The following is a 13,670-nucleotide window of genomic DNA, read 5'->3' as shown; positions in this document are numbered from 1 at the left end:
TTTTGCTTCCTATTTGTGGAACAAATAGCACAGCTTCAAACTGATAAATAGTCGAGTGTGGGGCTGATTAAGGATTGCCCCTCTCAATGCGGAGTTGATCTTAAAAGGGATGCATCTACAAACCAAAAGTTCAAACTGCAGCATTTTTAACATAGAGACTACCTTGTTCCTTGAAACTGTCTCAGAAACAGTCAACCCACTTGTCAGCGGGGTACTGAAGACTGAGTCTGAAAGTTGCCATTTGTGTGAATGTTTCCAGCCTGGGACTCTTAACTCAGAAAAGATCATTCATTCTTTGTGACAAGAACCTCCCCTTGGGGCACACTGTAGTCATAGCTGTCCAGCAACACACCACAGACAATCAATATCAGTAACGTCCCTTTTTATTCACGGAGGGGGGGGGGATGGACATGACGGGAGATAAAAAAGAGAGAGTAATAAGCTCACTCCTGGGAACAAGTGATTTAAAAGCTTATCAGAATAGAACTCTTTTTTTTTTTTTTTTTTAAATACACAGAGACTGTGGAAGAATGCTGATGTTATAAAGAAGTCTAAGCCACTGTTGCTTGCCTCTATAGGCTTTACTACCACTGTAGCTGATACAATATACTGTACTGTATTTTTTTTCTAAGAAATGTTTTAGCTGCTCTGGTGATTGAGAGAACTGCCTACCTAAACTGCTCTCAGAAGGGATCCTGTCCAGCAGGATTACACACCAAAATTTATTCCAAGCAGGACTGCAGAGAACATAATCTCGCCTACACTGTAGACTCAAGCATGGATTAAGAGTCCATAATCTGGCTTCACAAGAAAAGTTGTGCATGTAAACAAACCATTAAAAGCTCAGAGAGGTCTATAGCTCTCTTGTCAAAACGTAGGAAGTGCTAAGCAAGGCCTACCAACTGATTGTTTTCCACAGGGCACAAAGTTACAGGTAAGGGCGCATTCGCAGAGTTTAGAATTTTGGAGATTAAGTGTTTAAGATTTTCTTGGAGACATCATATCTGTACAGATGAAGAAAGTAGAGCCAACTAAATAAGACTTCCACTGACAGTTATTCCACTGTAAACTCTTACCACCATCCTTCAACACTATCTTTTTATGGTAAAGGTGTAACTGAACCCTACGCATTTCTGAAAAATCCTGTTGTGCATTAGTGGTCATTGGTGCAAATTAAGAACTTCACTGTCAGCCCTACTGTGAGACTTGCATTCCCCTTTCTCTTCCCATTGCCTGCAGAAGTATAACACCTTCTAGAGCTCTACAGATGTGCAAGTAACATTTAAATTGATTCTTTGATGATGGCATGAAACAAACCTGGATGAGTCATGAACTCAGGCATCTGCCTAAGCCTTTAAAGACAGTATGCAAAAAAAAAGCATGCCTATTAAAATCATGTTGTAAAAACATGTCTGAAGGACAGAATTCTGCTTTAAAAAAAAACCCAAAACAGTCAAACCTCAATTTTAAGGCTAAAAATGTTGTATTTCTTTCTGCACTGTCACAGCACAAAAGCAGCATGTTTCCTCCTGGATCCAAGAGGCAGGTCTCAGTGCCAATGCTCTGCTCACCTTGGGCTCAGAGAGTACACCAAAGGGCTGGAGGTAGAAGGGAAAGAACAAGTCAGGCTGGGCTTACTGCAGCAGTCTTCTTGCATTTCCTTTATGATGGCCTAGCTCAGCAGGATTTCTGCTGGGCTCCTAGCACAGTATGCCAAAATACACTCACAGATAAACAAATAGAGGTCTTTTTCAGACTGCTCCATTATCAAATTAGCATTCCAAAACACTAAATGTTGTGTACGTGTTCAGCTACAAAAATGACCCATATTAACGAGACTTCATTTGCAGAGGTATTTACAAAGTAAATTAATCATCAATCATCTTATTAACTTGGAGTCAGGAAAGTAAACAGGTCAACTTTGATCAATATAAATAGTCTTTGGATTTTGAGTTAGTGATGCCATTTAGCTCAAGCTCGTTTTATTTCTCATCTCTCATGTTTGACATTGTTACACTACAAGAAGAAAAAACATATTAACCTTTTTTTTTTTTTTGTATGTGAAGATCAGCTTCATTCCTAAACAATGAACTCGTAGCCGTAACAGTAAACTTCCAATGATCCATACTCAGATTATTCAGGTTGAGTTTAGCCTTGCTCCGGGTTGACAGTCTGCTTTGAAGACTAAACTTGGAAAATCCTGCTTCCATCATTCACACTATAGCACTGCTGCAAGCCCACGTGCCGTCACGGCCAGCTCCAGCACAGAGGCCACATAACATGCCGGTTTTCCAAGTTGTAGTTGCCCATCTCCTGTAGTTACAGTTTTCACTACTGCATGGACACATCCATCAATGGAAATGCAGCTATGAGTCTGGACCGCACAATGTTAAAAAAGACAGTTCATCTGAGTGAGTTCATGTTTCCAAATGATCCAAATCACTTGTGCCTACCCTTCTTATCTCAAACACTATTTACCATGCTGCCAGTTTTTGTGATCCAAATGTTTTTCAGCCATAACTTTTTTCCAGTCAATGATTTTGGAGTGCATACAGAAACAAGAGCACTAAAAATGTTTGAATGGCTTAGCAACAGCCTTCACAGGCCTCCACTGTTTAATAAGACTTTCTCATTGACATCTGCTTTTTGAGATCTGGCAAATGATTATTTTATAGACCCACATTTTTCATGAGCAGGTTGTGTGATATATGAAGATAGACACCTCCCAGGGACAAGTGCTTCACATCTAGGAACCAACTGTGTCAACAGAACTGGTAACACCAAATGAAGGCACTTGGTGTGATACAGAGCTATCTTCCCTTGACAGTTTAACGTCTCTATTAATTATAGTCCCAAGTTTTCATTCTTCAGCATTTTATCACTATATCAGCTTTCTCTTAGCTTGTCCAGTGCTTACACTGGGGTAAGCGGTTCTATGTTATCTCGCATAGAATAACATATCTCTCATATGTTATTCTCTGTACTCTTTCTGATATTGACAAAACATTAGCACAGTTTTCCAATCTTCTAGAATTCATTCAAAGTTCCAATATTTTATCACATTAGTTGTTGAGTGTTAGTAATCTGCTGAGAGGACTCTATAGGACTGTCAATAATAAGCAAATTTTATATAAGCAGGTCTAGAAAACCTGCAACTAATAGTGATAAAAATTACGTTTGGAATAAGAAGTACTTACTCATCCTGCTTCTTGTCAAATATCATGTTAAACGGTACCAAATGCATCATGTTAAACAATGTTATTGTCTCCTCCAAAGGGACCTACAGCAGTTATAAAGCTTGAATTTTGTTCCTAAAATGCACTTTCAAAATTTCTTCATGTTTCCTGAGTTGAACTGATCAGATTTTTACCCTCTTGTCTCTTAGACTTCAGTATAAATATTAATAGTAAAGAACACTACAGCTATTATTATTTCTAATTGCTGTTCATACTGTGCCATTGAAAGATGGACTTTCAGCCAAAGTCATCTTTCTCATAGCAAATTAATGTCTTCTGGCTATAGAGTAAATATTTATTTAAACATCTCATAGTTTTCTCTTTCTGAAATTCTCATCATGCTTATTAATGCCTATAGCTTTCCAATGCTAGGGAAAAATAAGGCTCCTAAGCAAATGTATTTATTTTTCAGGTTGAGACTGTGCTCCTTTTTTCCATATTAAACATAATCCACATTATGTTCAGAGTCCTCAGGCCATAATCAGCCTTCATTCTGATTATTAATTCCTCTTTATTTTTTATCAAGATCTTAAAAAAGAGTTTATATCAAATGAAATGTCTTTGTCTAAGGCAAAAAATTGTCTGCTGAACTTTAAAGACAATCTAATGAAGCCTTTCAATAGAGTGCATGATACATCAAGCATGTGTTTCCAAAACTTATGTACCATAAATTATGGTTTATCTTCCTACATGCTAAAACTGGGTAGACATACTGTTCTCTGGTTTAATTTAATGGTCTGTAATAGATCCCTTCCAATATCCCACTTTCGCACTTTGTTATTTGGCACATTGATCTGTAAAAAACACATGACACTGTCTCAGTTATCAACAACTCAAACAAAAGGAAGAACACGACCTTCAGTGCAGATTTGACTCTGCGTTTGATCTATCTTCCCTGAATTCAATAACTTTAACCTACTAGGTGCTGAGAAGTGCAACTACAATAAATTCCTTATTTTTTGTAAGAATCCCTGACTTTCTCCCCTTTTTGGCCTGCTCTACCAGCATTTCTTTAAGCCAAAATCTTTTTGTCATATCAGTTCAATTAGTTTGGACAGGGCAGAATTTCAATTCTTACTGAATTACAGGAGACATTTAACTTTGCTAACCCTAACACAGTTTTCTAATAAAAAGGAAAACTTTCTCCCAAAACAGTAAAAGCATTTCTTCATTTTTAAGTCTGGCTGAATTAACTATACTTTTTTTTTTTATTTATAAAAAAAGGACATGGGGAGGTGAACACTTTCTGCCACCACACACTACCACACTAACTCTAGTTGTGGCAGGAAATCCAGCCCCAAAGCTTACTGAATCCATCAATATTAGAGACCACAAGATTCATCTTCACTTCATGTGGCAGTAGGAAGTAATGGGAAGGGCAAGGCCCAAGTCTCATGTGATGGAAGTTGATATTTTAAGGCACACAGTATTTTCTTTCCCCCAAAAAGAGATGGAGGCAGCTGGGCAAATCCTATTCTTCTGATCTTCATCACACTTGCACTTAAGTACTTTTCGTTGCTGGAAGGAGAAATGACAATACTCAGTCTGAGGCTGTGGATAAGATGCAAGATCACCTGCATACTGGATTCTTCCTCCCAAATCTCAGTTTTCTCTCTTAGAGTAGCCATTTGTTGTAGTGGCCAAGGCACTGTGGTCAAGGGCTGGACACTTGAGTGCACAGTACAACCAAGCTACAGCTTTACAGCCAGATTACATAAACTCCTCTTCTTGTTAGTCAGTGTTGGAAGCATGTGCCCAATTCTCATAATAATGAGCTCAAATTGTTTCATATTTACACAGGCTGGCTTCCAGCCAAGCTCCGATCTCACAGCGCGTACAGTAATTTACATTTGAATACTCATGATGCTTAATATTCTATATTGATTGTTGATACTTGAAAAGCTGTGGAGAACCGACCCAGCATTGAAGGCGGAGGGAAAGATTATTTTTTTCAAAACACATTGCCAGTACTTGAGTAAAAGCCAACAGTCCTCAACATAGCAATCACTCACTAACCTCAGAAGAAGTAGTGATGCTTCGTCTTGCCTTATATATACCATTGGACCATTCAACCAAGGACATTCACACACAAAACAAATATATACCCACACCCAGCAGGAGAGCAATGAGTTTTTTCATATTAATAATTTGTTTGATTTTTGTCTAAGAAGTGCTTCTTGCCTGTATCCTCTCTCTCTTTATGCATATTTTTAAGGCAGCCTTTTACCTTCACTCAGCAGGAGATCGCAAGCTTTTTGTGGGTAAATTACATTCATGGATAATGAGAAAGAGACTGTAATCACACACCTCAAAGAACTCTTAACTATCTTACTTAGGTTTTGGAGGCAGTACAAATTACATAGGAGAGCTGAATTAGCTAGTAGAATTGCACTGTGTTTAAATACTTGGACAAATCTTCAGCTGGCTGAGCTCCACTGACTTCAAATAAGCCGTGCAGATTTGTACCAGCCGAAGACATAGTCTTAGAAATCACGTTCTTGTGTTTACGGGCGTAGAGCTGGATCTCAAAATATTCTAGTTCTTTATAAGATCTCATACTTGCTGGGTGAACTTATGCAAGTCACTATGCCTTCAGTTTTTTTGGCTCTAAAATGATGGTCAGAAAATTGTAAGGCTTCTCCTCTGGGGTATTGCAATATATGTTGAAATGGGGACAATGAGAACCGTATGGATGGTTATTAAGAATAGTTATTAGTAAGTTCTGCTCAGGCTAACCACTGGCTTCTAAGTGAGCCACAATGCAGGTTCTGGCCCTTGAACACTTTTCTCCCTCTATCACACCTCATCTACTTATGCTTGAAATTAGCTAGGAAAGTTAGTAAGGAGATCTCTTCAGTTCTATGTTCTTGTTGTTTAATTTTGAAATAATAATTAGCTGCCAGGGGAGAAGCATTATATCATTTTTTCAATAAACTGTAGCGATATAGAATCGATACAAACATATCCTATTGTCAACCAGTTAAAGATATCTTTCAGAATATTTAGATGTTGAAACTAAGTAGGAAAAGGAAAAGCTGTAACAATGTTAGTTAGGAGTCTGGCAAATATGAAGCTAACAACTACCCTTTGGGTATGCAAAATATATTGGGACTGATAAGAAGATGTGTTTAAGTGAAAATAAATACTCATTGCACGAAATGGTTAGTTGTATAATTGCATATCATTTTTCAGGTCTAATTCGCCTGCAAGAGCTCATCAAAGCCCCTTCTAGATACAACATTAAAATCAAAATCCGCCAACTGCCCTCTGGGAATAAAGACGCCAGGCCTTTACTCAAGGAAATGAAGAAAGGCAAGGAGTTCTACGTGATATTTGATTGCTCACATGAAACGGCAGCAGAAATCCTTAAGCAGGTAAGGGGAAGGAGGTGAAAAAGCATGACATTCATTTTGTATCCTGAAAGCTGTCATCTGCTCCATTTTTCATTTTCTGGAAAACACTAAAACTGAATGCAGTTATCAATTAGGACACAGACTTGTTAATACCAGGGATAGAAGTTGTTACAGAATGTGTAGCATCATCTGAGCGCTCCACAAGACTTCAGGGCTTCACAGAGCCATAAGAACCAGCAGCAGAATTGATGTCTGAAGATAAGCCCATAGATATCACACAGGAGGAAATATGCATTTATTTTTAATACTTCAGGTTCTACTTGACTGGGAAGATTGTTGCATTTATTTTAGCTTGTCCTGGTTTAATCAGTACAGTTTTTATGTCTTCCTCTGCACAAAAAAGAAAGAGCCCATTTTGGAGTACTTAGAGAGAGGCTTACATTGAGTTATTGCCTCCACAGAGGTTGCACATCAGGTTCAACGCTGACTACAGTAACAACAGGGCATTAATCCACTGCAGACAGGAGCCTAACTCTGCATTCACTTTCCTGGAACAAAGCAAGATTTGGTCTGCTGGCACTACCTCATTACATTTTAAACTCTAGTACAGCAAGAAGATGAAATGGAGAAAGTATCAGAAGAAAAATGGATACCTTAAAACAGGAAGAGAGTCTACTGCGCAAGGGTTGACATAGCCCTGACCTAAGCATGAGAGCTGGACAGCCACACAAAGCAAGGACAAACACCACAAAGCCTGATGTTAATGGGCTGGGATGTTATCAAGGGCACAAAAAGAGTGGTGTAAATTAGAATTTACTGATGTCACTTACAACATATTTCTAGACAACCAAAGTCTAAAACACTGGCTCCTGCAATTCATTGACTTATAGACAATAATACCAAGCAATACCAATACAATTCATTGTCAATGGCATTCTCCTATTTTGCTTTAATTGTAGGTATGAGGGGTTGTTGGTTTTACTGTCAGTTGGTCTAATGATAAACATTGATCCCACCAGAGAGGACCACCAGAGAGGTTCCACTGATTGAAATGTACAGATATGGGCTGTCCCATAAAGGTTAAAACCTATGCTTCCAACCCAGAAGGTTTTGCTGAAATATTTAAGTTATGGAGGGCAACATTCTGTATCAACGTAATTAGGACAACTTACTGGTTGCATTAGTCTGAGGAGCCTGAAACCACACTCTCCAGACTGGAGAATCTTGGTTCTGTGAATACAGACATGCAGGATGGTGTCCTAAATCAGACGCAACACAGCTGAGAACAGCACACAAGTCCCCATGAGCTGGTAGAACTAGATTTATTGCTGTCAGGAAAGTTGGCCTGGACTCAATTTTAGTGTTTTCTTGGTGCAAGTTATATATTTAAGCTACAGCAGGGCCAGATGCAGACATGATGTTGGGAATGTGAGGGAAGAGCAAGGGGAGGGTGCGCAATCATGCAGATGCTCTCCCATGTAATGGGGTGCGCATTGTAGCGAGCAACTTTAATTCAGAAGGGGGGTAGACAGGAAAGCTGCTGTCCCCTCACTCTGCTCCCTGTAGGGCTGTCCAAAAACATTAAAACATGACAGCAGGAACAAGCTGCTCCAAAATGAGAATCGCGGGGGAAGAGTTAAACTGACAACATGAATTTTCAAGGACCTGCAAGAAAAAAGTGCAGATGTCTGGCACGCTGCAGGAGGCACAAAGCTTCAAAAATACCAGGCTGACTATGGGGAAAAAAAAAAAAGAAAAATAACCTTAGTGTCAAAAGAAGAGGAAGTGCTAAAAGATGCACTAAGACAGGGCAAAGTGGCAGAACAGTTTGTGTGGGAAATGGATCAGGGAGAAAACTGACAGGCTGCAGATACAGATAATGCTCTCCAATGCCTTAAGAACTCAGAGAAGGATGGTGAATGGCAGTGTGGAAGAAAACAGGAAAATTAAGAGAGGTACACCTGTGGGTCAAAGCTGCGGGAAAGGAAGCAACATAAATATAGGCTAGAAAGAAAGGGAAAATGGCTTTTATATGAGATAGTTCTGTGGCTGAATCTAGATGCTGGCAGCAGTAACTCAGGTGTTGAAGTTCCTCACTGTCAAAGGCAGCTGTGAAATGGGAAGGTGTGGAGGGCTCTGAATTCACATGTGACTCATCTGATTGTAGGTTAGCTACGTGAAGTACCGAGGTTCGCATTCTCATCACTGCACACAGAAACCCCTATATAATTTTACACTGAAAACAAGATATTAAAGGGAATACTATAGAAATTATTTTTAGAAAACTCTGCTACGTCAGTAGAGAATATTTTTGACTTTGTAAATAAGCCAGTAGATATTACGGGAAAAATACATATAATTGTTAAAGTATATAAGATTCTAATAGGAGTAGGAAACAGAGCCATCAGTCACCTAAACCTGTCCCCAAAGCAACAATTTCTTGTCTACCTACAGTACTTGCAATAATGTAGCAGATGTTTAGTAGCTCATGCAGGAGAAGACAAATAAAGGAAGTGGAGATTTGTAGTTGATTGAGTGGTGGGGGTATTTTACTGATTAAAACTGCAGCAGGTTCACACAGGTACACACCCACCATTGCTTATGCTCAATTTCTGTGTCATCCTCATCCTCTGAGCCTGCACAGCTTCCCCCTCGAAAGCTTTACACAAGGGTCTTCATTGCCATCCTTCCAAGGCCAAGGGTGCTCCCTCTGCATGAAGATCTGCTCTATCTCCTTTGGGCAATCCCCAGCCAAGGTAGGCAGCATCCCTTACCTCGTCCAAGCCTCTGGGAAAGATGCAAGAAGCCACCTCTCACCTGCTCCAACCACATTTCCCTGTTGCAGGGCAGCAAGGCATGCTGCCAGCAGCATTTCTGCTGCCAGCTGCCAGCTTGCCCCCGAGCTGAAGGCACAGGCAGGGCAGAAAAGCTGCTGCCCTTTTTCCAGTTGATGAGGCTGGTGGCGACATCAATGGCACTGCAAGCAGGGGCTGCTACCACCCATGCTCCAGGGGCACCGGCAGTGACACAGCTTGTTTCCCAGGAAGGAAGGGCAAGGGATGCCTAAAAGCTCTTTCTGGGAGCAAAAGGATTAGCACATCTGAAGTTATGTCCTGAAATTCAGCATATGGAGCTGGTTTTAGGAGTGTGGAGCTATCTGACCCAGTTGCATTACTGGACTGTGGGACTAAGGGAGGTGACCTCTTCATTTGCTTCCTTAGAATAATAGAATTGTCTAGGTTAGAAGGGACCTTTAAGATCATCTAGTCCATCCATCGACCTAACTCTGATAAAAAACCATCACTAAACCATGTCACTAACCACTATGTCAACCCGTCTTTTAAATACCTCCAGAGATGGTGCCTCAACCACTTCCCTGGGCAGCCCATTCCAGTGCCTAAAAACCCTTTCAGTGTAAAAATTTTTCCTAATATCCAACCTGAACCTCCCCTGGCACAACTTGAGACCATTTCCTCTTGTCCTATCACCTGTGACTTGGGAGAAGAGACCAACCCCCACCTCTCTACAACCTCCTTTCAGGTAGTTGTAGAGAGCGATAAGGTCTCCCCTCACCCTCCTTTTCTCCAGGCTGAACAACCCCAGCTCCCTCAGCCGCTCCTCATAAGACTTCAACTGATTGTTTACAAAACAGCACAGAAGACAGATTTCTTCTCTTAAATGAGACTATATTTTGCTTGTTTATAGCTTCAACTAAAATACCATTGAGCCACACTTCTTCCACGTGCACAACAAGAACAGGCAAATCAATAAGCTAATTTAAACCCAATATAAAGCCTGCACACAGCTGAACGACCTATTCCCTAAACTCACACATTTCCCCTTTTCCCTGAAATATTGCAGAGATCACAGGCTTTCACAGCCCCCAACCGGTTTAATGACACTTGGCCGACTCATCACCCAGATCTGGGAGGAGCAAGAGGAAATTGTGATTATTAATTGCTGCCTTTTCCAACAGTCACTCTGAATTTTCTCTCCATGCTCCCTCACAAGGGTTGGAAATCTCATGCAACTGGTGAATAGCAGCTAAGGGAGTTTTCCAGCCCTCTTGCCTGTACCAGGTAACCACCCAAACCAGCAGCTCTGTTTCCCAAAGTGACCTGTTCCACAGGGATCAGGTTATTATGAAATTATTTGAGCCTATGCCAAACAAGATATACTGCACCATCAGAACTGATGGAAAAAGTTGCAGCTGGCCTGACACTCAGAGTCTACTTGAAAATCCTGGCTGCTGGAGCTTTAAAACTCATGAAGACTGGACAAATCATCTGACAAGGAGAGAGATCTAGTAGAGAATTAGATGTCAAAAGCAGGAGCTAAGTGCAGTTGTGGATTTTTAGGGTATAATGGTCATCTCCAAAGTCCTGCTCAGGATCTGCTTAAGCTCTGTAGGAGCCTCCCTGTTTGACTTCAGCAGTGCCTGTCATGCTCTGCTCCAAAGGTGCCTAGCACCTCTTTCCTTTCCAAGCCCAAAAATAGACATCCCTGAAAGAGTGTGAGAAAATAAGGCACCCTCCAAACTTGTCAAAGACCAGCAGGACTGAGTCCTTTATGCAAGGAAGCTGAAAACACCTTCTTAGGGGAAAATCCTGGTGGATTCAACATTCCCCAAAAATATTTTGCGGACAGAGATTTGGTGCTCCGTCTAGACTAGGTAAGCAATCTCACATGCTTCTAGTAACTTGACAGGTAGGCTGAAGCTTGCTCTCTGTTAAGAAAATGGGGGATTAGCTGTGTTCTCACTGTCACTGGAGAAATACCAGTGGCAAATCCTCCCAGATCCCCTAAGCCTCAGGGTGAGAAGCAGATAGATACTCAGCTCACTGGTTCTCCTCTCTCTTATTCATTTTATAAAGGGGTTTTGCTGGGGGGATGTCCTCTTCTGGCCACCTGGTTCCTGCTGAATGACACCAGATAGCGACAGCCATAGCTTAAGACAGCAGTGAAGACCATGGGCACAGAAATGGTGTGACAGGGATAATTCACCCTGAAATTTGGCAGTGCATTTCAGTTCCCAAATCTAACTGTAGGTCTCCATAGAAGTAAATGTCACCATTGCCTCAGAAACTTTATCCTGAGCTTGGAAGACAGAGCAGCACAGGCTACTAGTCAGAGTACAATCTTTTCGGTTCCTGGCTGTGTAACATCATAGCTGTGCTATGCTGAGAACCTTGCTTCTGTCTTCTTAGCTGTGTTGTCTAGAGGAAAGCTAAACTAGTTACATAGACTTGCTCATGCAGTTCTTTCCATCCCTGGAAGATTCACTGGGTGATGCAGGTGCAAGCAGCAGACTTTCAAACTAAAGAAGAGTGCTTTCAGTGTTGGTACTGTGAGATGATCTCCATGCTGGAGTTTGAAAGGTAATGCTGCTGCCCTAGCTCCCCGGGATCTCTTCAGGAAGCAGAGGGAGCCAACCATAGCTGACTGGGGCCCTGGGCCAACACATTCATTCTGCCCTATTGCTATGGCCCATGTTTTCAGCTGAACCCTGATATTAGTGAAGTATTCACAGAATATATCTTGTTTCTTGATATGGCTCATGTCCATGTTGGAGGAACTCTGTACCACTCCAGCTGGACCACTGCTGTGACTGAGTGGGATGCAGATTTCCAGTGAGTTAAGTCATGTCCAAGTAAAGCTGTCTGCATAGAGTCCAGGGAAGCACTGTAAACATAATATAAACCTTTTATATCAAACACTTGAGAGGAGGCAAAGGGGCTATTATCCATTATGGTGTATCTTGCTGATCTTAGAAAACAGTGGTACTAATTAATTGGATGATGAAATGCATTCATTTAATGGTCACAAAATTAAAAAATAGCATGAGTGAGGAAAATGCAAAGTGAAAGCAAGCAAATTATTTGATGCTATTCCTGCTAATATACTTTACCATCACTCTGATTTCTGCCTGCCTTGAGGGAAGACTGACACTAGCTATAAATGAGGTGTTAAATTTCTTACAAATGAACAAATGTAGGTTGGATCTGGGATATGATGCAAGCCAGGAACAGGGCACCCAAAGAGATTTACAGACATAAGAGAGAATATTTTTATCCAGTCTCTATCCATTTGCCATATATATTTTGACCACTGATACTTGTTCAGATTCACATTGCAGTTCATGACCCACTGCTCTCGTGAGACCCCACCTGGAGTACTGTATCCAGCTCTGGAGCCCTCAGCACAGGAAAAACATAGACCCGTTGGAACAGGTCCAGAGGAGGGCCACAAAAATGATCAGAGGGATGAAATACCTCTCCTATGAGGACAGGCTGAGAGACTTGGGGTTGTTCAGCCTGCAGAAGAGAAGGCTCTAGGGAGACCTTTTTCTGGCCTTTCAATACTTAAAGGGGGCTTATAAGAAGATATAAAGAAGAAAGTTTTTACAATAAGGGTGGCGAAACACTGGAACAGGTTGTCCAGAGAGGTAGTTGGTGCCCCATCCCTGGAAACATTCAAGGTCATGTTGGACAGGGCTCTGAGCAACCGGATCTAGTTGAATATGACCTTGCTCATTGCAGGGGAGGTGACTAGATGACCTTTACAGGTCCCTTCCAAGCCAAAATATTCTATGATACTATGATTTTCAGAGGCTTTTGCCATGATAGAGAACTTTGGCGAGCCAAATCACACTATTTTTCCCTGTTTTTCAAGCAGCTGTTCAGGCACTGCTAAAAGAGTCCTAAAACACTATTAATAGCAGATGCTTGTGTTACTGTGATCAAGACTGAGTAACATTTAACCTTTGTCTGTGTTACTGTCATGATAATAAATTCTTCAGTAGTTTCCTAGTTCATAATTCCTCCTCCTCTTCGCAAGATCCCAGAGAGGACAAAACGCTTGCATCTTGGTAATAATGTGCATAGATGTGGTAACAAGCGTAGGTGATGCTGGGCTGAAATTGTAGAGCATCCTGTTATATACCATCAGGGGTGTTTTATGTAAGCATTCCCAATGATTTTTGGAAAGGGGCTGAGGGAAAAAACACATCCCTCTAGAAGTTTCTTGCAATGTGAGGGCTGGGAAGTAAAACTTCATTCTCTTCCACCTGAGGTGGGCAGCC

At 41.1% G+C, this 13,670-nt stretch overlaps 1 protein-coding gene across 1 annotated transcript in view; it reads left to right on the top strand.

Annotated features, from left to right (window-relative positions):
- The window catches only part of GRIK1 (glutamate ionotropic receptor kainate type subunit 1), a 171,869-nt gene that overhangs the window by 99,596 nt on the left and 58,603 nt on the right, over positions 1–13,670 (top strand). The window contains exon 4 of the mRNA XM_074155328.1: positions 6,429–6,610. Coding sequence (XP_074011429.1) covers positions 6,429–6,610 — 182 coding nt within the window. The remainder of the gene's footprint in view (positions 1–6,428; positions 6,611–13,670) is intronic.

Source organism: Numenius arquata, chromosome 1 (assembly GCF_964106895.1).
Source record: "Numenius arquata chromosome 1, bNumArq3.hap1.1, whole genome shotgun sequence".
Lineage (NCBI taxonomy): Eukaryota > Metazoa > Chordata > Aves > Charadriiformes > Scolopacidae > Numenius > Numenius arquata.
This window is presented reverse-complemented; position numbering and strand designations above follow the sequence as displayed.